At 51.8% G+C, this 24381-nt stretch overlaps 1 protein-coding gene across 1 annotated transcript in view; it reads right to left on the bottom strand.

The window, feature by feature from the left end:
- The window catches only part of ADRM1 (ADRM1 26S proteasome ubiquitin receptor), a 68078-nt gene that overhangs the window by 43115 nt on the left and 582 nt on the right, over positions 1–24381 (bottom strand). The window contains exons 2-3 of the mRNA XM_058287284.1: positions 12555–12727; positions 388–532 (exon numbers count right to left, since the gene is read on the bottom strand). Coding sequence (XP_058143267.1) covers positions 388–532; positions 12555–12591 — 182 coding nt within the window. The 5' untranslated portion in view covers positions 12592–12727. The remainder of the gene's footprint in view (positions 1–387; positions 533–12554; positions 12728–24381) is intronic.

Below are 24381 nucleotides of genomic sequence, written 5' to 3'. Positions count from 1 at the left end.
GGGTGCTCCCTGAGGCGGGGGAGCCCAGAAGGAAGAGCAGGAGCCGAGGGGGGCGGGGAGCTCCCAGGCGAGAGGAGCGGCCGGACCAGGCGGACGTGCAAAGCTCGGGTGGAGCCGAGGACCTGGCCGAGGCTGAGGCCGAGGGGAGCAGGCAGGCTGCGCCCGAGGCGGCAGGGAGGATGGCAGCCTTCATCCTAAGCCGGGGCTCCGAAAACTGCCCAAACCAGACGTGCCTGAAGGTGAAGCAGGCACAGCAAGGGCGCCCTGGACCAGGGGTCAGGGCAGGCCGGGCAGCTGTCCCACCGAGGGTGCTGGACTCATAGGGCGCCCGGCGGCCTCTGTCAGGGTTGACCCTGGAGCAGCTGGGCAACGCACGTGGGCACGTACCTGTGCTTCTGGATTCCATTCTCCTGCGGGGGCCTCTCTCCAATCTTTTCGATCCTGTTCCTTCTGCTGGCATCCAGGTCAATCATTCCAGACACCCTCTGATTTGCCTCGGAAAATTCCCCCGAAGAATTATCAGAATCAAAGCCTGCAAGACGAACAAAGGGTGAATTCCACTGGACTTGCGAGACAGGAGCATCGACCTGCAGCCATGTGGTCACGGCTACACGGCCAACAGCCACACGCCTGAGCTCTCAATTGGTTTTCTTTCCTGTAGCTTTTTTATTAGAGAAGTTGTGGGTTCACAGATCGGGCATAGCAGACGTCACCCCAAAGCCCTCGAGACGGAGGCATGAACGGAGTGGGGTGGCCAGGGCCCACGTGGACTGAGCTGCTGGTGCTGCCGTTGCTAACGGAAGACCCTGTCACACTGATGCAGACGGTGTCACCGGAGGTGCGGAGGGGAGGGGTGGGATGAAGAGGCGGAGCCCAGGGCGTTGTCAGGGCGTTGGAATTGTCCTGTGCAATACTGCAAGGACAGATACATGACATTACACATCTGTCAAAGCCTACAAAATCGTACAGCTCACTGTATAAACCATAAACTACAGGCCGTGATCAACAGCAATACCTCAATTTGGTTCATCAGTTGTAACAAATGAACCTCACTGATGTAAGATGTGACTAATAGGGGAAAATGTGTATGGGGGGTGGGGTTCCTAGGGCAATCCCCTATTCTTTTTCATTTTAAACACAAAAATAAAAACTTATTGAAGTGTATTATTCACACATTCATACACGAACATACATAAACAATAAGTGCACAGTAAAAGTTGTGAACTTACAAAACAGACATGCACATCACCACACAGGCTCCCACGCATCACCCACCACCTGCATCGCCGTGAGACATTTGTAACAGATTATGAAAGAGTATGGTCAAAGCATCACTACAACTACAGTCCACACTTGAAATTTGGTATATTCTCCCCCAACCCACCCTATTACTTTTTTTGTTCATAAACCATATAATTTATCTAAAGTGAATAATCAATAGCATTTGGTATAATCACAAATGCATTATTATTTCAATTAATATTAGAGCATTTTAGGGAAATGGACTTGGCCCAGTGGTTAGGGCGTCCGTCTACCACACGGGAGGTCCACGGTTCAAACCCCGGGCCTCCTTGACCCGTGTGGAGCTGGCCATGCGCAGTGCTGATGCATGCAAGGAGTGCCGCGCCACGCAGGGGTGTCCCCTGCGTAGGGGAGCCCCACACACAAGGAGTGTGCCTGTAAGGAGAGCCGCCCAGCGCGAAAGAAAGTGCAGCCTGCCCAGGAATGGCGCCGCCCACACTTCCCGTGCAGCTGACGACAACAGAAGCGGACAAAGAAACAAGATGCAGCAAATAGACATAGGGAACAGACAACGGTGGGGGGAGGAGGAATTAAATAAATAAATAAATCTTTATTAAAAAAAAAAAAAGAGCATTTTCATTACTCAAAAAAATTAAAATGAAAATGAAAAAAACATTATCATACCCATATATTAGCACTACTAATCACAAATCCTATGATGTGCTTTCACCATTTTCATTCATTTACAAAGAACTTCTTATCAATTCTGCACAGATTAGCCCTCAGCTTGTCATTCTCTAACCACAATATTTTCTCTGGTGACTTATCTTCTAGCTGTTAACTCCAATTGTTCATTATATTCAGTTCATAATAGCGAAATCATACAATATTTGTCCTTTGGCGCCTGGCTTGCTTCACTTAACATAATGTCCTCCAGGTTCATCCATGTCGTCACATGCTTCACTCACTTCTTACAGCTGTAGGAGTCCCTCATGTGTATACACCATAGCTTGCTTATCCATTCATCAGTTGATGGGCACCAGGCTTGTGTCCCTTTTTTGGCAATTTTGAATAATACTGCTATGAACATTGGTGTATAGATGTCAGTTTGTGTCACTGCTCTCAGTTCTTCTGGGTATATACCCAGTAGTGGTACGGGTGTGTCACATGCCAAGTCTATATTCAACTTCTTTAGGAACTGCCAAACAGTCCTCCACAGTGGTTGCATCACTCAGCATTCCCACCAACGGTGAATAAATGTTCCTCTCTCTCCACATCCTCTCCAACACTTGTAGTTCTCTGTCCTTTTAATAGTGGCCATTCTAATAGGTGTGAAATGATAGCTCATTGTAGCTTTGATTTGCATTTTCCTAATAGCCAGTGATGCTGAACATTTTTTCATGTGTTTTTTTGCCATTTGTATTTCTTCTTTTAAAAAATGTCTATTCAGGTCTTTTGCCCAGCCAAGAATTCTTTATCCAGCAAAACTGTCCTTCAGATATGAAGGAACTTAAAATAGTCACAGATAAACAGAAACTGAGAAAGTTCATAAACAAGAATCCAGCTCTGCAGGAAACACAAAAGGGAATGCTACAGCCAGAAAGAAAAAAGAGAGAGATAAACAGAAACTAAGAAAGTTCATAACCTGGAATCCAGCTCTGCAGGAAACACAAAAGGGAGTTCTTCAGCCAGAAAGGAAAAAAGAGAGAGAGGCTTGGAGAAGGGTGTAGAAGTGAAGACTACCAGAAAGGGCAACCAAAAGGTAAAAAGATGGAACAAAAATAAGATGTGATCTATGAAAGCCAAAGGATAAAACAACTGAAGGACAGTACTGCCTTCACAGTAACACGGTTGAATGCTGATGGATTAAACTCCCCATCAAAGGGCACAGGCTAACAGAATGGATAAGAAAACATGAACCATCCATACGCTACCCACAGGAGACTCGCCTTAGACCCAAGGAAGGCGAAAAGACTGAAAGTGAAATGTTGGAAGAAGATGCCTCACACAAATAGCAACCAAAAGAGAGCAGGAGCAGTATACTGGTGTCAGACAAAAAAGGGAAGAGATGAAGAAGACTGTTACACATTAACAAAAGGGACACTCCCTCAAGGAGGAACAGCCATAGATAGCTACGCACCTAACGCAGGTGCCCCAAAACACGTGAGGCGAGCTCTGGCAAAACTGAAAGGAGAAAAAGACATCTCTAAAATAACAGCTGGAACAGTGAGCCCCTGATGCTAATGACTATGCTTGTGAGCTGATAAACCTAAAATAAGAACAAGGCCTAGAGCAACATTGTGCCTGGGAATTTCCTCCTGTCAGCCTTCATGTTACTCAAATGTGGCCAGTCTCGAAGCCAAACTCAGCATGTAAATGCAATGCCTTCCCTCCAGCGTGGGACATGACACCCGGGGATGAGCCTCCCTGGCAATGAGGGACCACTATCAAATACCAACTGATGATGCAACTGGAAAAGGACCTTATACAGAAGGTTCAATGCGGATCAGCAGAATATCCCTGTCTACATAAAATAACATGACTTTAAAATGCTGTTTGACCTAAAGTAAGGGGGAAATGGAAAGGAGAAATGAGTTTATATGGCTACGAGTTTCTAAAAAAGAGTCTGGAGGCTGGCAGAAGGATTGCCCTCATGCACAACTGAGCAGAGTCAGAGAGACAGATAAAGCAGATACAACCCCCAGATATTGGTTCCTATGAAGGCTAAAGAGACCCATGAGAGTTATGGTCATGGCCGATGGGGTTTACTACCAGGGCAGATGGCCCCTCTCTGGAAATGGTGTTTATGTGTGATGAATCTGGACTCAGATGGGATCTCCCTTCATAAGACTTTCATACTAATCTGCTGGAGGTGCAGTTAACGTTGGGGTTTAAGATATAGTTAGGGGATTTGAATCTCTGGACTGATAATGTGATAGCCAGGTCCTGAGCCTCAACAGACTCCAGCACCTACAATCTGATTTATTGGACTTACCACACTCAGCTAAGATGGAGTTGAAGAAGGACAATCACCACACCATGGAGCCTAGAGTGATTACAACTGAAAATGGGAGGATGGCAGCCAGCATCCATGTGGAATCTGAGCCTCCTCGTGACATAGAGGTGCAAAGGACACAACCAATCCAATGTCCACATAGAAGAGGTGGCATTGGATTGGGAAAAGTGGACATGGTGGACAATGGGTATGGGGAAGGGCAGGAAGAGATGAGAGGTGGGGGCGTATTTGGGACGTGGAGCTGCCCTGGATGGCGCCTCGGGGGTGATCACCGGACATTGTAGATCCTCCCAGGGCCCACTGGATGGAATGGAGGAGAGTATGGGCCATGATGTGGACCATTGTCTATGAGGTGCAGAGGTGCCCAAAGATGTACTTACCAAATCCAATGGATGTGTCATGATGATGGGAACGAGTGTTGTTGGGGGGGGAGGGGGGGTGGGGGGGTGGGGTTGAATGGGACCTCACATATATATTTTTAATGTAATATTATTACAAAGTCAATAAAAAAATAAATAAATAGAAAAGAAGAAAAAATAAAATAAAATAAAATAAAATAAAATAACAGCTGGAGGGGAAGCGGACTTGGCCCAGTGGTTAGGGCATCCGTCTACCACATGGGAGGTCCGCGGTTCAAACCCCGGGCCTCCTGACCCGTGTGGAGCTGGCCCATGCACAGTGCTGATGCATGCAAGGAGTGCCGCGCCACGCAGGGGTGTCCCCTGCGTAGGGGAGCCCCACACACAAGGAGTGTGCCCGTAAGGAGAGCCGCCCAGCGCGAAAGAAAGTGCAGCCTGCCCAGGAATGGCACCGCCCACACTTCCCGTGCCGCTGACGACAACAGAAGTGGACAAAGAAACAAGACGCAGCAAAAAGACACAGAGAACAGACAACCGGGGGAGCGGGGGGTAAATTAAATAAATAAATAAATAAATCTTTAAAAAAAATAAAATAAAATAACAGTTGGAGACTTCAACATACCACTCACATCCAAACATAGAACAACTAGACAGCAGATCAGCAAGGTTTGAAACAGAACGAGAACAACGTGATAAACCAGCTGGGCCTGACACACACACACAGAGCACTGTACCCCAGAGCAGAAGGGTATACGTTCTTAAGTGCTCGTGGATCTTTCTCCAGGATAGATCGCAACAAAGTTCTCAATAAATTTGAGAAGACTGAAATTATACAAGGTTCCTTCTCCAATCATAATGGAATGAAGCTGAAAATGAATAATATGTGGGAAAGGGGAAAATTTTAAAATATATGGAGGCTAAACAACACACTCCATTAGTGGATGAAAGAAGAAATTCCAAAAGAAATTAGTAGCTATCTTGAGACAAATGAAAACGAGAAGACAAGACATCAAAACTTATAGGAAAGAGCAAAGGCGATTCTGACGTGGGAATTTACAGCCCTAAATGCCCATATTAAGAACGAGGGAACAGGTGCAGCTCAGTGGTCATGGGCTTGCATCACCTGTACCCCAGACAGAGTCAATGGTGCCTCCTTAAATAAAAAAAATAGACCAAAGAGCTAAAATCAAAGAACTAACTGAACTGGAGAAACTAGAAAAAATAACAGCAGATCAATCCCGAAGCAAGCAGAAAGAAAGAAATAACAAAGATTAGAGCAGAAATAAATGAAACCGAGAAAAAAAAATAAAGAAAATCAACAAAAACCGATTCTTTGAGAATCAATAAAATCAACTAGACTAGCAAAGAAATTTAAAAAAAGAGTGAAAAATTAGACAACCTAGATGAAATGGACAAATTCCAAGAAATGTACAAACAACCTACACTGACTATACAAGAAATACAGGAACTCAACACACCAATCACAAGCAAAGAGACTGAATCAGTCATCAAAAATCTCCCAACAAGAGAAAAGTCCAGGGGAAGCAGCTGTGGCTCGATCAATGAGCTCCCGTCTACCATTTGGGAGGCCCTGGGTTCACCGTCCCAGCGCCTCCTTGGGAAGGCGGGCTCGCCCGCACACTGCGGAGCGCCAACTCAGCAAGATGATGCAACAAAAAGAAGGCAGACAAGCGAAAACACAGAAACGCTCACAGCAAATGGACACAGAAAGCAGACAGCGAGCAAGCCACAAGGGGGCAGGGGAAATAAATAAAAAATACAGACACAGATAACGTACAGTGAGTGGACACAAAGAGCAGACAGCACACAAAAAAGCCGCAAGGGGCGGATAATAAAAAAAAAAGAAAGAAAGAAAAGTCCAGGACTAGATGGCTTCACAGATGAATTCATTTTTTTTAACTTTATTTTTTGCATTTAATCATTGAAAATATAAACAATTTAAAAAGAAAATAGAGTGGAATAAAAATATACATTTCTCAATTAAATGTACTAGACATATATAATTTTTTTGAACCATACAATATGTTACACAATATATTTGGTTCGTAGCAACGCAATGGTACAGTATTTGTCCTTTAGTGCCCGGCTTGCTTTGCTCGACATAACGTCCTCTAGGTTCATCCATGTTGTCATATGCTTTACAACTTCATTTCTTCTTATAGCTGCATAATATTCCATTGTGTGAATACATAACAGTTTTGCTTATCCATTCATCAGTTGATGCACACTGGGTTGTTTCCAACTTTTAGCAATCCTGAGTAACACCACTATGAACATTAGTTGCAGACGTCTGTTCATGTCACTGCTCTAGTTCTCCTGGGTATATTCCCAGTAATGATATTGCTGGGTCACATGGCAGGTATCTATTCAGCTTCCTTAGGAACTACCAAACAGTCCTGCACAGTGGTAGCTGCACCAATCCGCATTGCCAGCAACAGTGAATAAATGTTCCTCTCTCTCCAACTTGTAGTTCTCTGTCTTTTCAATAGTGGCCACTCTGATAGGTGTGAAATCATATCTCATTATAGTTTTGACTTGCATCTCCCTAATCGGTAGTGATGTTGAGCATTTCTTCATGTGTCTTTTTGCCATTTGTATTCCTTCTTTGGACAAATGTCTATTGGAGTCTTCTGCCCATTTTCTAATTGGGTCATTTGTCTTTTTATTGTTGAGTTGTAACATCTCTTATTAAACTCTTATCGGACATGTTATTGCCATATATTTTCTCCCAATGAGTCGGCTGCCTTTTCACCCTTTTGACAATGTCCTGTGTGCAAAAAGTATTAAATTTTGAGGAGGTCCCATTGATCTATTTTTGTCTTTTGTTGCACGTGCTTTGGGTGTAAGGTCCAAGAAACCACCACCCACTACAAGGTCTTGCAGATGCTTCCCTACATTTTCTTCCAGTAGTTTTATGATCCTGGCTTTTATATGTAGGTCTTTGATCCATTCTGAGTTGATTCTTGTATAGGGAGTGAGATAGGGATCCACCTTCATTCTTTTTTGGTTAGATAGTCAGTTCTCCCAGCACCATTTGCTGAAGATACTGTTTTGTCCCACTAACATGGACTTGGTAGATTTGTTAAAAACCAACTGACTGTTTGGAGTGATCTATGTATCTTTTTCTTTTTTTATTTATTTCTCTCCCCTCCCCCCCCAGTTGTCTGCTCTCCGTGTCCATTTGCTGTGTGTTCGTCTGTGTCCGCTTTTTTTTTGTCTTTATTTTTTTAATGTTACATTAAAAAAATGAGGTCCCCATATACCCCCAACCCCCTCCCCCCACTCCTCCCCATAACAACCTCCTCCATCATCATGAGACATTCATTGCATTTGGTGAATACATCTCTGAGCACCGCTGCACCTCATGGTCAATGTTCCACACCATAGCCCACACTCTCCCACAGTCCACCCAGTGGGCCATCGGAGGACATACAAAGTCCAGTAACTGTGCCTGTAGCACCACCCAGGACAACTCCAACCCCCGAAAATGCCCCCACATCACATCTCCTCCTCCCACTCCCTACCTCCAGCAGCCACCATGGCCACTTCCTCCACACCGATGCCACATTTTCTTCAATGACTAATCACAATAGTTCATGAAGAGAATATCAGTAAGTCCACTCTAATCCATATTCTATTCCTCCATCCTGGGGACCCTGAAATGGTTGTGTCCACTCCACATCTATATCAAGAGGGGGCTTAGATCCCACATGGATGCTGGATGCAATCCTCCTGCTTTCAGTTGTAGGCACTCTTGGCTCCCTGGTGTGGTGGTTGACCTTCTTCAACTCCATGTTAGCTGAGTGGGGTAAGTCCAATAAACCAGAGTGTAGGAGCTGCAAGTCTGTTGCGGCTCAGGGCCTGGCTATCACATGGTCAGTCAGGAGATTCATGTCACCTGGGTATACATTAAACCCCAGCGCCAACTACAGATCCGGTAAAACTAACAGGAGAGGCTTGTGAACAAAGATCACATCTGAGTCCAGCTCCATCACACAGAAACACAAACTCCAAAGCAGGGCCAACTGAGATGGCGCTGAACTCCATCTGCCATGACCATAGAACCTGTGGGTTTCTGTGTCCGCTTGCATTCTTGTCAGGAGCCCTGGGAATCTTGTCTCTTTTTGTTGCATCATCTTGCTGCGTTAGCTGTGTGTGTGTGCAGTGCCACCCTGAGCAGGCCGCACTTTTTTTGCGCTGGGTGGCTCTCCTTACGGGGCGCACTCCTTGCACGTGGGCTCCCCTATGCAGGGGACACCCCTGCGTGGCACAGCACTCCTTGCGCGCAAAAGCACTGCGCTGGGCCAGCTCCACAAGGGTCAGGAGGCCCTGGGTTTGAACCCTGACCTCCCATGTGGCAGGCAGATGCTCTATCTGTTGAGCCAAATCTGCTTCCTGATCTATGTATCTTTGTTTAAAAAAGTCACCAAAGAAAAAGAAGCACTTAAAAAAAAAAAACCCTGACCATATAAGTAAGGGTTTATTTCTGGATTCTCTATTCTAGTACACTAAATAACATGTCTGTCTATCTTTATGCCAGTACCACACTGTTTTGATCACTGTAGCTTTGTTACATGCTTCAAGGTCAGGCAATGAAATTCCATTCACATCACTCTTCTTTTTTAGAATGTTTTTGGCTATTCAGGTACACTTTCCTTTCCAAATGAATTTGGTAATTACCTTTTCTAATTCTGTAAAGCAGGCTGTTGGGATTTTGATTGGTATTGCATTGGATCTATAAATCAGTTTGGGTAAGACTGACATCTTCACAGTATTTATTCTACCAATCCATGGCCACAGAATGTCTTTCCAGTTGCTTAGGTGGTTAACTGGTTTTTGACAAACCTACCAAGACCATGTTAATGGGACAAAACAGCCTTTCCAACAAATGGTGCTGTGAGAACTGGATATCTGTAACCAGAAGAATGAAAGAGGATATCACTTCTTTCACAAGAATCAACTCAAAACAAGACAGGATGCCCACTGTCACCCCTGTTGTGCAACACTGCATGAGAGAAGTTCTGACTAGAGAAATTACGCAAGAAAAAGAAATAAAAGGCATCCAAATTGGAAAAGAGGAAGTAAAAGCCTCACAGCTGTGTCCTGAGGGCTTCTGAGGTTGAGCTCACGTAACCCACCTTTCACAGAGGAGGAGGGCAATTCTTGTCAGCCCCAAGACGTAAACAAGTGTGCAGCTAAGCTGCCCTGAGAATAAGCAAAATATCTTCTTTCATATTCTTCTATAATGACAGAATTTTTTAAATGGAGGGTTGAGATTTATTACACAATTCTGGGAAATGAATCTCTTAGATGAGCAATATTTTCTGAAAAAGGCCGTCACCTCCAATTTTTGCTATCTTATCCCAAAAGGAACGTTATTACTCCTCAATCTAAAATTATCTTGAAAACATTTACGTAGAGAAAACCCTCCTTCAGATGGACTCCGTGGGCGCCCGCTGGGGCCCGGGCAGCGCCTGCGCCTTGAGCTCCCAGCCTGCAGGGATGTCCCTGGACGCTCAGAGTCCAGCTGCCGGCCCGTCAAGCAGATGCCTGGGAAGTCACCACCTTTAACGCGCCAGTGTGTGTGTGCGTGTGCGTGTGCGCGCAGTTTCACAGACCTGCCCTGGGGCGTACTGTCCGTGTTCTATAAAAGTTTCTGTTCCAGTGGTCCTGATTCTTAAAGGAAGGCATTTCCTCCTGAAGTCACCGACTAACTGCCCGACTTAAACACTTGTTAAATTAGAGTTATAAAGTGAGATTAAGCCTATTGGTTTGAGTGCTGCATCTTAGGTGGGTATTTTGTCGTACCTGCTTCCCCCCTGGGAGGACCCAAATTCAATCCCTCAGCCTTCTAAAAACAAAAACAAACAACAAGACCCACTCGGGAAGTCGACATGGCCCAGTGGCTGCGCCGGCTTCCCACGCGCAAGGTCCCGGGTTCAATCCCCAGCCCCCAACACTTCGAAAAACACACCCATAGTTTTATACCAAATATCACTGATTGTACACTTTGGATGAATTGTATGGTTTATTAATGTGTATTGATAAAACTGAATTGTTTAAAAAAAAAAAAGCCAGCAGTAGGGAGGGGGTCTAGTGCAGTGGTTGAGCGCCTGCGTGCCTGGGTTCAATCCCCAGTACCTTCTAAAAACAACCAAAACAAAAAAAAAACTAGTAAATAAGAAAATTTTTTTAAAGAACAAAAAAATAAAATTTTAAGAATAAAAATAAAAAACACATAATAATTTTCATATTTCTATTCTTCGCTTGCTTTGGAACCAAAGTGTTGAGGTGAGAAATTATTTTCACACAGACATCTGTCTCTTTCACATCAGTCTAAAGGGGACATGCAAAGAAACACTCGTTTCTTCTGCTTTTTGTGTGGAATAATCCCGACGGCCACGCTGGCGAGGCTTGCCGCGGTTATCATCTGTGATGGCGCCAGCTGGGACATGCGACTCTCCCGGGCCAGCGCAGCCCGTCTAAAGCGCCGCATCACACAGAGCTCAGTCAGCCCTGAGGAGCCACCACGACGACTTGCTCAAGAGCTGAGGGACGCCCGCTGGAGCGGGACCCCGCGTGGGCACCGAGCTCCCAGGAGAAAGGCCGGGGCCTCGGGGCGGCGCATCCCCTCCTCACAGCAACGACACCCCTTCCTGGGCACTCGACGGGGAACAGCGACGGAGCGAGTGGGAGCTGAGCAGACAAGCCCTGCCTCAGAGCACGGGGAGGAAGGCCAGTGGGGGCGGTTTCCCTGGGAGGGAGGGACGCGGACTTCGAGCCCAGCTGTGGGTGGCAGGGGCGCGCAGGGCCCCTGCCCGTGCCTCCGACAGGACGAGGCGGGAGTCGCGGCACCCGGTCAGTCGGTCGGTCCAGCAGGCGGCGCGCCGCCCACGGGCTCTGGAGCCCGAGACCAGCCGCCCAGGGCTGGGCCCACTGTCAGGAAAGAGGCCTCCCCGGCCCTGGGGCCCGTGACCTCTGTAGAAGCTACAGAAACGGCCCCCGACGGGGCTACAGAGGTACCGCTCAGGGCCTGGGCCTGGAGTGCATTTTGCGAAGCTGCTCTTTTTGTGCTCTTCCACCTGAGGAGGAAGGAACAGGCCACGAGCCCTGAAGTCCTTCCACCACAGCGGCCGTCACGGAACAAACAGCCATATTCCAAACGGCGGCTGTGAGAACGTGAGGAGCACAGAGGCAGAGAACTACCAGGAAACTGGGTCGTGAGCCTGAGGACGCTGGGGCCTCCTGCAGCCCTGACCTCGTCCCCTCGGGGCACAGGGGCCAGGTAACAGGGCCAGGGGCTGCTCTGAGCCAACGCGCAGCGTGGCCCCCCTACCCGCCACACAGGCCCCGCCGCACGCGCTTCCAGCAGGTGCCTTCTATTTCCTTTCAACTCCAGGCGACCACCACTGCTTACAGGGGTCGTGTGAAAAGGAGAAAAGAAAAACAACAACTTGATCTTTGAGACTCTAAGAACTGTTTCTTGAGTGCAAATAGATTTACTATTTTATGGTATACTTTTTAAACAGTGTAAAACAAGACATAGTTACAATATAAGATCATTTTTTGATTAGGAAATATAAATAATGTTAAGAACACTGACGATCTCACTTAGGATCCAAATATATATATACATGTATATATATATATATATATCCTAAGAAAACGCTTTTAAAGACTTAAAACCTGGCTGTCCTCTCACATTATCTTCTGTGAGTCAAGGTCAAGGTTTTTCCCTAAACGTGGCGAGGGTTTTACGAGGCCACTAAGAAGGCAAATTCTGAGGCCAAGCATCCTGGTTCTCTCTCGTGCTACTTTACTTAGCCATCCTCATAGGCCACATGCCCAGAAACCTGGACCCAGGGAATTCTCACTCTCATACGATGGTCTGTGTTTGGTTTCCCCCCTTGACTCACCTGTAACGGCATCAAAGAATTCCTCCTCACTGTTCATCCTTCAGCAGCCCAGCGCCTGCTGCAGCCGGCTCTATGGCCTTCTACGGAATCATTGCATCTGGTCGACAGCCACAGGGCAGGAAATTTTATGCTGTGAACCTTTCCTTGGTAAAAATCCAAGGGGCAGTGGAGAGCTAAGGAGAAAAAAATATGGTCACATTCTTAGCTTTCAGAAACATTTTTTTAAATTCCTCCATTCACAATTCCTGAAATCAATCTCAATTATATCCAAGCAAAGAAAGAAATTCACCTCAAATAAAGGTAAAAAGTCTGAGAGGAGGAAAGTGGATGTGGCTCAATGGATAGAGCTTCCACCTACCATACAGGAGGTCCCAGGGCCTCCTGGCCCGTGTGGCGAGCTGGCCCATGTGGAGTGCTGCCGTGTGCAAGGGGTACCCCCCGCGCAAGGAGTGCCCCCCGCCCAGGAGTGGTGCTGCCCACACGGAGAACTGACACAGCAAGATGACGGAACAAAAAAAGACACAGAGTGACAATACAAGACACAACGAACTAGGAAGCTGAGTGATGCAAGAGAATGATCGCCTCTCTCCCACTCTGGAAGGTCCCAGGATCGGTTCCTGGAGCCACCTGCTGAGAATAAACAGACACAGAAGAACACACAGCAAATGCACACAGAGAGCAGACAACTGGGGGGGGCGGGGATAAGAAAAATAAAAGTACGAGAAGAAACGTTCGTAATATAAAGATCAATCAATAAGTAACAGATCAATAAACCACCATTACATGAAGAGTTACTTTTGAAAAACTCATTATTCGCAGTTAGGTAAGGGAAGAAGAGAACAGATGGCTGCTGGGGCGGGTCCCGCGGCCGCTCTGAAGCGCAGTGCCCGTCCGGTGGCGCCATCGCACGTCCGTACCTAACCCATCTCCGGCAGTTCTGCTGAGAGTCACTGCCAACCTCTGTGGGGAGCTAAGCAGGGTGGCCGGAAGGCAGGAGGCTGCTCCGCTCAAGCGGCCCACGCCACCCGAGGCCGGGCGGCACCTCCAGAGGGTGAGCACGCTGCGCACGTGCTGCCGCCAGGAGGGGCTGCGGGGAGCCCAGCGCCCCTCAAGCCGTGCGGCTCCGCGTTGGAGCAGAGTCACGCACGTTAAATCTCCCCGTCGTGAAGAGCAGCGCTTTATAAACGGCAGGAGGCTCGATCGAAAGGTCAATCTTCTCCCGAAAGGTTTAACTTTTTCTGAAGCAAGCAGCGTCCTGAATTTAAGGGCATTAGCAACATGAACTGGAGGCGCAGGGCTCGCCGCCGCAGCGGACAGCCGAGGGGCTGGGGGTAGAAGGGGTCCCGAGCACCAAGCACGGCCGCCAGCCGGGGTGCCGTGGCCCCAGCCGTGCCTGTGACCCCCAGGGGCCCTTCACGTCCCGGGCTCTTTCCAAAGAAAGTGAAGCGAGCACGCAGGGCACACGCGTGAGCTCAACCCAGGAGCAGCTCGACGGCCGGCCAGCCTGTCCTGCTCTCCCCATGGGCTCTGCGCGGCTCCTATGCTTTCCCACCTGCCCCAACCACCCCCTGGACGCAGGCGGCCGCGCAGCTTCTGAGGACACCCACCGAGAGCCGGGCTTGCGAGTCCAGGATTGTTTCTTTTGCAAGTTAGAGAAGCTGTTATGACGAGCATCCCCTCCTCTCTAAAGCTGACTGCCCTTAACAGCCATGACACTGCGCAAACTGCCCCTATGCCTAGAGAAGTCCAGGAGAGCAAGGAGCAGATGTGGCCCAAGCGGCTGAGCACCTGCTTCCCACATCTGGGGTCCCAGGTTCAGTCCCCGGTGCCTCCTAAAAAAACAAAACAAACAAAAACAACAACAACAAGCAAAACACACTGAAAAACCAGCTCAGGGGAGCCCACATGTGGTTGAGCGCTGGCTTCCCACACACAAGGTCCAGGGCTCAACCCCCAACCCCAGGACTTAAAAAAAAAAGTCAGTGAAGGCACCAGGGCTGCCGGGGGCCCTCTTGCCTGCCAGGTAGACGAAGCTGTTCAAGACTCGGGGGACAAGCCAAAAGACCCAAGATGAACCTACAGAGGCCCGCCTGCAGCCATGGGACACCCTGAGCGCCGGTACCGAGAAAAACCGCACAGCCCGAAACACACCAGACTGACCTAAGCACACGAGGTCATAAAGACCCTAAGGAAATCAACTGGTCCCCACTGGAGCCCAGCACAGTAAAGCAGCACCCCAGCGTGAAGACTGGTCATGAGGGAAGGCGTCCCTGCCTCTCCTGCAGCACGGCACATCCCCTGAACCACCACAGCGCAGAGGGGAGCGTTCCAGCCCACCGACGACGGAGGAGCGGGAGCAGGTGGGCAGCGCTGCTGGGCCAGGCTGGCGAGATCGGGGTCCAGGCCCTGACAGAGCGGGGCTGTGAGCCCCCGGGGGAAACGCACCTACCCCCTCTCGTGCAGCCTCACCAAGAAAATCCAGCCCAAATGGGGCCCACCTGTAGACTTGATTACCTCCTTCCAAGGACACGCTGCCCGGCGCCAGGGGGCACGCGCAGCGGGCCAGGCTGGGAACGCAGCAGCCTCCCCGCAAGGAAGGTGCAGTGGGGAAAGCAGCGGAACGAAAGCTCCCCGCTGGCCCAGGCGCGGCTGCATGGGTGGGGTGTCGCGGTGCCACACGCCACACGCTCGTCGTGCTAAACGGCATCGTGGCGATACGGCCAGCGAGACCAGGCAGGGCACAGCCAGTTTCTTCAACAAATAAAACGCAAAGGAAAAGAAGAGATCACAAAAGTCATGAAGCGCATGACAGCACGGATGAGCCCGGAGGACAGTACGTTGAGTGAAGCGATTCAGACGCAAAAGCACAAATGCCGTGCGGTTGCGCTGCTGTGAACTAAACATACTGGGCAACATATACTGCATGACTCAAAAAAACAAAAGTACATGTATCCAGTACATTTAATTGAGAAACGTATGTTTTTATTCAACTGTTTTTTTAATTTTTAAATTGTTTATACTTTGTTATTAAATGTAAAAATTTTTTAAATAGATTCCATGTGAACTGATGAAAAAGTTTGGATAAAGGATGTTGGTGATGGTAGCACAATACCGTGAATGCAATTAATGCCACTGAACTGTACATTAGAAAGTGGCTAAATTGGAATTCTGACTTGTACCTACGTTACTATAATAAAACAGATTTTTAAAAAGAGAAAGACAAAGCAAGCCTGGTACAAAATGACAAATACTGTATGAGTGCATTACTATGAACCAAACATAACACGTAACTTATTGTATGATTTAAAAAAAAAATGTATCCAGTAAGTTTAATTGAGAAATGTATGTTTTTATTCAACTGCGTTTTCTATTTTTTGTTTATATTTTGAATTATTAAACGTACAAAACCAAGTTAAAAAAAGAGAGAGAAAGCAGAAGAGAGCACCAGAGAGCCGTAAGGAAGTCCCACCCTCTTGTCTGAGCTGACGGCTTCGCAGGTGCGAGCATACGTCCAAATCATCCAATTGCACACTTTAAACATGTGCGCTTCACGGTATGTCGATTATACCCCACGAAGCTACTTAAAAAAGAAGGAATGACATCGCCTGAGGCGATGCTCAGGGCAGGATCCACGTGAGGGCCACACAGCAGCTCCGCGGCCACACGGGTGTCTATAGCAGGACAGGATGTTGGGGACAGCAAGGACCACTGCTCATTTTCCAGGCATCAACTGCATTTTTTAAAGAGGTCTGACCTTTTGGGGCCACACGCTGAGGCCGGATGCGCGGGCCTTCAGCACACCCCCTGGTCCAGGGGTGGAGACAGCTCCCAGAGCAGGGGGGCCAGGCCAGCCAACGGGGCAGCTGCACAGGCCCAGGTCTCACACCACTGTGCCCGCTGCTCTGCCCTCAAAAGCATGTGAAAAGCCACTTTATTCTCCTTTTGTAGGCCTCCCCACCTGAGGTGAAAGAAAAACACAGGTCTTTAAAGTTTGGCATCAAGAGTTAGGCTAAAACTGTAGTCAAAGCTCTGGGCGCCAGCCTGGCTGGGCCCTCGTCCACCCGCAGTGCCCGCACGGCCCGGCCCTCCGGGGACCTCAGGGAGACGGGCCCTGGGAGCCCGGCTGCGGCGCCAGCTGACAGCTTCACAAGGTCGACGCCAAAACCTTTCAACCAGGGCAGCTCAGACTCCCACGTCTGCAAGTTCAACCGATAATTCCAATTCCTCTCAAGGTAATCCTTGAGGGAAGCGGACTTGGCCCAGTGGTTAGGGCATCCACCTACCACATGGGAGGTCAGGGTTCAAACCCTGGGCCTCCTTGACCCGTGTGGAGCTGGCCCATGCGCAGTGCTGATGCACGCAAGGAGTGCCCTGCCACGCAGGGGTGTCCCCCTCGTAGGGGAGCCCCACGCACAAGGAGTGCGCCCCGTAAGGAGAGCCCCCAGAGCAAAAGAAAGTGCAGCCTGCCCAGGAATGGTGCCGCACACACGGAGAGCTGACACAACAAGATGATGCAACAAAAAGAGTCACAGATTCCCCATGCTGCTGACAAGAATGCAAGTGGACACAGAAGAACACACGGCAAATGGACACAGAGAGCAGACAAGTGAGGAGGGCAAGGGGAGAAAATAAATAAAAAATAAATCTTTTAAAAAAAAAAAGGAAATCCTTGAAATCGTTACTATGCGCACCCACATTTTTTTTCCTTCATTTCACAGAGTCCCTTTCAAGGGCCCATAAATCACCCAGATACTGCAGACTACCCACGCCAGCGCATCAGTGCAAACCAGTTACGGCTCCTTTCATTCATGCCACCACACATCTTCACCAAGCGCCTCCGCGGGGCCAGGTCTCGGGTGGGGGGGCTCAGCGGGGAGCACAAGTGGTCACGGGCCTCACTCTTGAACCAAACGTGCCCAGAGGGGACAGGTGCTCCGGAAGGCTCCGGAAGGCTCCGGAAGGCTGCCCAGAAGCGCCCCCAGGTCCACAGCCTGGGCCATGGGTCGCCCTGGCAAAGGGGAGCGGTAGGAGCTGGGCGGGCAGAGGGCACACCCGTGGGTGGGGAGGGAGGAGTGTGGCGTGCTGAGGGCGAGGGGTGGAAGGGCGCAGCAAGGCGGGCCACAGGGGCCATCTTCAAGGACCCCGGGGGCCAGCGCCGGGCGGGAGAACGCGCCTCCTTCTGATGGTTCGAGGGACGCAGGCCTGAGCTTCCCGCTCTTTCCCACAGGGAACTGCACTGGGAGCCGGGAAAAGACAGGAGGCCTCAGCCCAGAAGCGGCTCAGCGAGGCCCGTCCCACCCCCGGGGGGCAGGGGTGGGGGCCCCAAGGAACCCGCAGGTCCGAGCCCTCGCTTCCTCCAGCCGCCGCGGGTAACATGGGCTTTCCACCCAGGACAGGTCAGGAGCGTCCGGAGAGAGCAGCAGGCATCCCGCACAGGAGCGCAGCTCTCGCCCGGCCCGGAAACAGGTCAGCTCGCTTCAGTGCAGGAGACAGCTGGCTACGGGCAGCAAAAGGGGCTGCCGCGCCCCTCACGTCCCCCGGGGTCTCCTTTCTGGCCCAGGCAGGGGACGCCACAGAGGCCCCCCACTCCCAGGCAAGGGCTTACCTGGCCTCAGCCCCCAAGGCTGGCCCGTCGGAGCCTGGAGAGAGGCCACGGCACTCATGTGTTAGCAGGGCACCCGCTGGCAAGTGCCTGGAGGGGCCACCAAGAGCGTGACCACCAGCCACGCCCGGGAGCACTGGCTGCACAAGGCTTGGCACCGCCAGCCAGCGTGAGCGCTGCAGGAAGGAAGAGGAAGCGCATCAGGCTGGGCAGGGGCAGGGTGCGGGAGTCCGCACAGCGCCACGAGCCCCCTGGAGACGAGAGCCCCCCTGGAAAGAAGCGCGTGCTGTGCTCCCCGCAGCCTGGGAGGAGGCGCAGGCGGGCGGGGCCCCACGTGGCCACCAAGTGCGTGAAACGAGCGGCGCCACCAAGGATCTGCACACAGCTTTTACCCCCATTGGCTACATTTAACACTGACCTGGCCACGCAGGGCCAGCGGCGTCTGTACGACGGATCCGGGGCACCACTGAGCTGAGACCGGGCGGGAAACGACAGCCCTGTCTGCTGCCCGGGCAGGCCCCCACGGGCTCTGCCAGGGGAGGGCACGGAAGGAGGGCCATGGGCAGGGGGCCGCCGCCCACCCAGGCTCGCCACGGGCAGGGCCACGCTGCGGGCTGGGGGTGGGAAGGGCTGCCGGGGCCATGCCCCGCTCGACCTGCTGATTTCCACAGCTACCCCGGAGTTCTCAACGAGGAGTCACTGACAACGACTTCTGCTCATTGCTGAGCAAAAACCGAGGCTTAAGAGTCCTGTAACTGCACGAGCTTCAGGGTTATTTTCACAGATTTTGTAGAACTTTAGACTCAAGTTTAAAATCCCTACTCAAATCACAGTAAAAGGACCTGTAAGAAGATGAGTGTGCACTTGGCCCGGGGTCTCCTCTGGCCCACCAACTGCAAGTTGCCCCCCAGGGAGGGAGACCACGCACCTGCCCGGCGGCCACACCTCCCACCCACCTCCCACCTGGTCGAGGACAAGGGTGGCGCGCTCGCGCCAGGCAGGCAGAGGGCAAAGGGAGCACGTGTCTGTGCGCCTGCTCGGCCTCGTCTGGTTTTTCTTAGAATGGAGCTATCTGCAGCTCCCTGATAACACGCAGAACTGCAACCTCTTCCTGCAGAGCAGATGTCTGCTCTCACTCTGGGCTGGCAGGACCGCGGAAGTGGCCAGCGCCTGACCCAAGACGGCATCACAGTAAATCCACACCAGCCAAGCAAACGTCGATGCCATCGGGAAAGCGCATGGATTCTGCGGGAGTGTCAGGAATGCGTGCACCAAACAGCAAGTGTCTAGGCTTAAGGAAGGTAGACACACCTGCCTTCCCATCTGAGTGCCGCCGGTCACTCTTCTCCACGGCAGCAGGGTAGCCCCGAGAGGCAGGCTGAGCCCAGAGCTGCACGTCCCGCTGCCACAGCCAGGGCCAGTGCCAGGAGAGGAGCCTGCGGCAAACCTCCCAGGGCCTCGCCTCGGCTTCACCAGGCTGCTTACCCCTGAACGGTGAGCACCAAAACTGCACCGCACGCCTAGAGGACGTTCCGACAATCCAGCACAAAGGATTCCCAAACCCACACGAGATGACCGTGGCTCGTGCGTCCTGAACGCCTGTCGCGGTGAGGTCGTCCTTGGACCCTGCAATCAGCTGCCAGAGCAGTCCTGGCACCGCGAGTGGGCGACAGGGCTGGGCCGGGCGTGCTCCCCCAGCTTCCTGGGCACCGTGCTCAGCGCCCCGGTCGGTGGGCAGCAGGCGGAGCCGTCAGCAAGCCCGCACGAGGAGCAGGACGGGCTGACTCGGGCATCGGCCCTCGGGGGCCATGGGGGACACACAGAGGCGGGCGGTGGCAGGGAGGGGAAGTCAGAAAAAGGGAAGGGACCCTGCTCCCAGGAGACAAGCCGCACGAGCCGCTGCAGGGGCGGCGGCCAGGCTGCGTGCGCCCGGCACCCCATCTTGCCCCTCCTCTCCCTCCTGCACCCCAGGTCCCTCCTCCCGCCCCCTGCCCAGACCAGTCTGCTCAGGCCCCTAACTGCTGTCACCGCCCCGTCAACTCTTCCTTCTGAGTGCCGAGAAGTGACCTTCCTGGGCGCCTGCGGCAGGGGTGGGCAGGGGCAGGAGCGAGGGTGGGGGGACTTAACCCAAGGTTAGGGAAGCCATGACTTCCTAAACCGCTCCCTAAAAAAGAGTGAAAGGAAAAGGAAACACAAAATTATGTCTGTGTTCTCTTTTTTTCTGGAAGGAAAACTGACTACTCATTAAGTTCTCGAAGGAGGGCTGTGCCCATCAGCGTCGCCAGGCGCCCGGGCCCTTCTCCTGGAAAGCGTCCCCCAGGCTGCCCGGGCTCCGTGGTGGCGGCAGGGCTGCCAGGCCCCAGGCAGGGCCTCGTGGAGGCCAAGCTCGGAGCCGCCGCTCCCGCCCCACCCTCCCCGCTTCCTCCCGTGCGCCGCAGCATCTCCCGCGGGTGGCATTTCTTCGAGTCCAGGTAATTAATCTGAAAATAAAACACGCTCCCCAAGGAGCTGGCACAAGGCCCAACGCCTGCAGGGCCGCGCCGGGCGCGCTCCTCCTCCTCGGGTCCCGACGGGGCGACGCGACGCCCGATGCCACCTGTCCTCGCTGGAACGCTGAGCAGGGCCCCTTTCCACTCTCCAGAGCACCCCCGTGGGACGCGGAGCCGAGGCAGTCCTGGCAGGCCCGCCCGGCCGAGCCCGCCGCGCCCTGCCTGCCGGCAGCACACAGCGCTCACTCCAGGGCTCAGGGCCCCGATGCCACCCAGTGCCTTCCAGTCCCCAGGCTCGGGACAGCGTCCTCAGCGCCGCTGCCCCCGCGGACGCGGCGCCCCAGCCTGGACGGCGCTGCCCTGGCCGAGGCAGAAGCGCCGGGCCTGGCTGTGCGTGGGACGAGCCACTCAGGACCACGGCGTGGCGGGCACGCGGGGGCCTCGGGGAGGGGGAGCGCCACCAGCACCCGCAAACACACGCGCCCTTCCCACTGGGCTCGCCAGCCCCGCAGTCCCGGGGCTCCACAGCCACGACTCAGCCGAGCCTACTCAGCCGAGCCTACGTCTCAAAGGAATCACCCACAGGGAGGGGACAAGGAGAAAGCCCCCAGCGCGTGCGGCAGAGGTCTCCAAACGGCTGTGCCGCTCCAGCGCCCGCCATCCTAAAGGCTCACTGCTATTCCTTAGCTCCTCTCGGAGACGTTTGCATTCCCACAAGCGCTGCTTGAAAGGAAGCCGAGGTTTCCTAATTCTGCCACACGCCCCTGAGTTCTTTTCTGAGTTGGAAGGGAAGGGAAAGCAGCGCGATCGCGCTCACGGGAACACCTGAATGAACCACGTGCCGCGTGGTCACGGACGAGCTGCGGGTCCCAGCTGGCTCCAGACCACACTCCAGGCTGGGGCGGGAACCCCGGCCGCAGTCAGACAAGGCTTCACACCAGCACCGGAAACTTACTGGCCAAAACGTGTTGAAAAATAAAATCTAAGTACAGCAGACACAAAATTAATGCCTATCTACAGAACCTGCACCCGAAGTGTTGAGCCAAAACCCAAAATACTATCTTTTAGGATTCAGGTAACTTTTTTACATTCAGTCACGTTCAAATAATTTCCTTACAGTCTGAATAAGGTTATAAGCCAAGTTTAAAGTATACTAAATTTCAGAAATAAACCTTACACTTGACGATTAATGCCAAAAATGAAATCAAATGTCACAACCCCAATGGGAATTTCGGTAACAGTCGGTATAAAAACTCTCGACTCGTGACCAGCTGAGTCCACGGAAGACGCCCGGCTGAAGCGCAGCGGTGCTCAGGGGCCTTTCCACAGGTCCAGCCCCGCTAGTGAGGCATCATCTTAGAGAGCTGCTGCAACTCATTCAGAAGTGAGCGTCAATCTGCCCGGCTGTGGCTTCCCTGGCCTCAGGTTTCCATGCTGCATGTGCGTGTGGCTGCGCGCGTGAGTGCGTGTGCGTGTGGCTGCGCACGTGTGCGAGCATGTGCGCCACTGCTCGGGGACAGGCATCGGTCTCCACACGCAGGCAGCACGGAACCAGGCACTTGACATTGCACTTCACATGATAATCCCATTTTACAGACAAAAAAACCGAGGCAAGAGCAGATCAGTGACTTTCCTCAAATCCAACAGCCACAGAGTGGCAGATCCATAACCGAGTGCTCCAAAGGAGCTTCCAGAAGGTTCTCAGGTGTAGGCAGGTGAAACGCTCTCTTGGGGACCAGTCCTCACGGTGCTCACTAGAAGACTTGCGCCTTCCTTGCCTTACATTGGCCAAACTCCTAGGAAAAGGCGAGGTCCTCGCTTTTCGCAGAAATGTTAGAAAATCATTTTCAAAAGGCTGCAGTTCCCTCTTTGTAGACAGTACCTGAAAGTTCTCAAAACTTTCCTTGCCAAAAAAGGAAATGTTGCTTTTGTAATTAGCTGGATGTAATACAAATTTAAAAATCGAGGAAATTGTCAAAAATGTCTGCCTCGTATCAGCATTTCCTACAGGGCACGGATAAGAGACTAGGATCAAAGTTAAGGGCACTTTCTAAATATTAAAACAACACTCATTGATTGCACATTTTGGATGGGTTGTATGCTTTATTAACATGTATCAATAAAATTTGAAAAACATTAAAAAATACAACTAAAAAACAAACAAACAAAAAAAAACCCTCACTGTCCACCAAACGCCTGAGCCCTTTGAATGCATTCTGGAAGGAGGAAAGACAAATATCCTAAACGTACGCTTTAAGACCAACTACTATAAACCCATTCAGAACTGAACTCAAGACTAAAACCTTATACCAGAAACATGGGCCTGGGCCAACCCCCGTGCTCCCCCAGGGCCCCCGTTTTCAACACTTCCAATGGGCAGCTGGTGGCATGTGGCAGCAAGCTCCCAGGGGGACAGACGCGGAGATACGAGGCTTCAGAAGGAACAGAAGGGTTTCATAAACACTCGAGCACACCAAAAAGGAAAATCTACCACTTATACGTGTGGCAAGAAACGGAGTTGCCACATAGTAATGCTAACTCACATGCTCTGAAGAAAGGCGTGAATGGGAAACTAACTGGAAATTGTGGGATTAATGGTGTTTGCAGCGGCAAGTCCAGAGCCAAATGGCCTGGGTTTAAATCCCTGCCCCATAACTAACTGTGTGATCTGGGCTGTTACCCAACCTCTCTGTTCCTCCGCCTCCTCATGAATAAACGAAGACCAGCACCAGGTCCTGTCTTGTAAATTGTGAGGATTACACAAACAAAGCGAATCAGTGTGCTTGTCCCAGGACGGGACAACTGGTATTTGCCATCATCGCCGCAGGTGAGAGCTGGCGTTGGCCGAAGGACACTGCAGCAGGGAAGGGGCTTCTAACACAGACCTGCTGCTGCAGTCTAAGTGCCAGTGCCCTGCCGGACCAGGAGCAGGTGTGGCCGACGAGGGGCCTGTCCTCAACAGGGGAGAGGGGACAGCACTGGGGGAGCACCTACTGTGCGCCGGGGACCATCAGAGACAATTTCACCGGCTCTTTGTCTCAGCGCTCCCTGCGACGGGGATGGTACTTTGCACAGAAAGAAAATGAGGCCAGGGGAGACGGCAAACTGCCGCAGGGCCTCCCGTTTGGTGCCGCGGCAAGGAGCAGCCCCGATGGGCGGCGACGGCGATGGGACCCGGTGCCAGGCACACGGCGGGCACTCAGCAGAGCCCGGTTTCTCCGGCAAAGGCAGCCCCAGGTTCGCGACCAACCCAACTGCTGCTGGTCCCAGGCCAGCGTTCCCCGCAGCCTGACTGGCCAGGGTGGGAGGCTCAGGCAGGGGCACCCTCTCCAGGGAGGACGCCCGCCCATCACGAGGGCCCTGGCACCTTAGCACCAAGCAGCGTCCTGCCCCCGCACAAACCCAGGAACACTGAGTTTGTGATCAGTACCACAGTCTTGCCCTAAACTTGAACTTCAAAGTCCAAAATCACACTCCACTCCTTACTGAAATTTAACTATGGAGAATGGATTAACCTTTGAAAATTAGATTACCAAACATCTGAGTAGGGGAAGCATCCCCAACAGTGAGCAGATTCAAAACAAAAACAAACGGGAGGGGGCGTGGACAAGACGCCGTACCCTTCCGGGAGGGGCTGGCAGGGCCTGGGGAGAAGTCCCTTCCCCGGGCCACTTCTTTCTTTTCAACCCCATCACGCGGAGCACTGCGGCCACAGCGGCCATCTGGCCCCGGGCCG

Source organism: Dasypus novemcinctus, chromosome 24 (assembly GCF_030445035.2).
Source record: "Dasypus novemcinctus isolate mDasNov1 chromosome 24, mDasNov1.1.hap2, whole genome shotgun sequence".
NCBI lineage: Eukaryota > Metazoa > Chordata > Mammalia > Cingulata > Dasypodidae > Dasypus > Dasypus novemcinctus.
The sequence above is the reverse complement of the archived record's forward strand: the minus strand, read 5'-3'. Positions and strand labels throughout refer to the sequence as shown.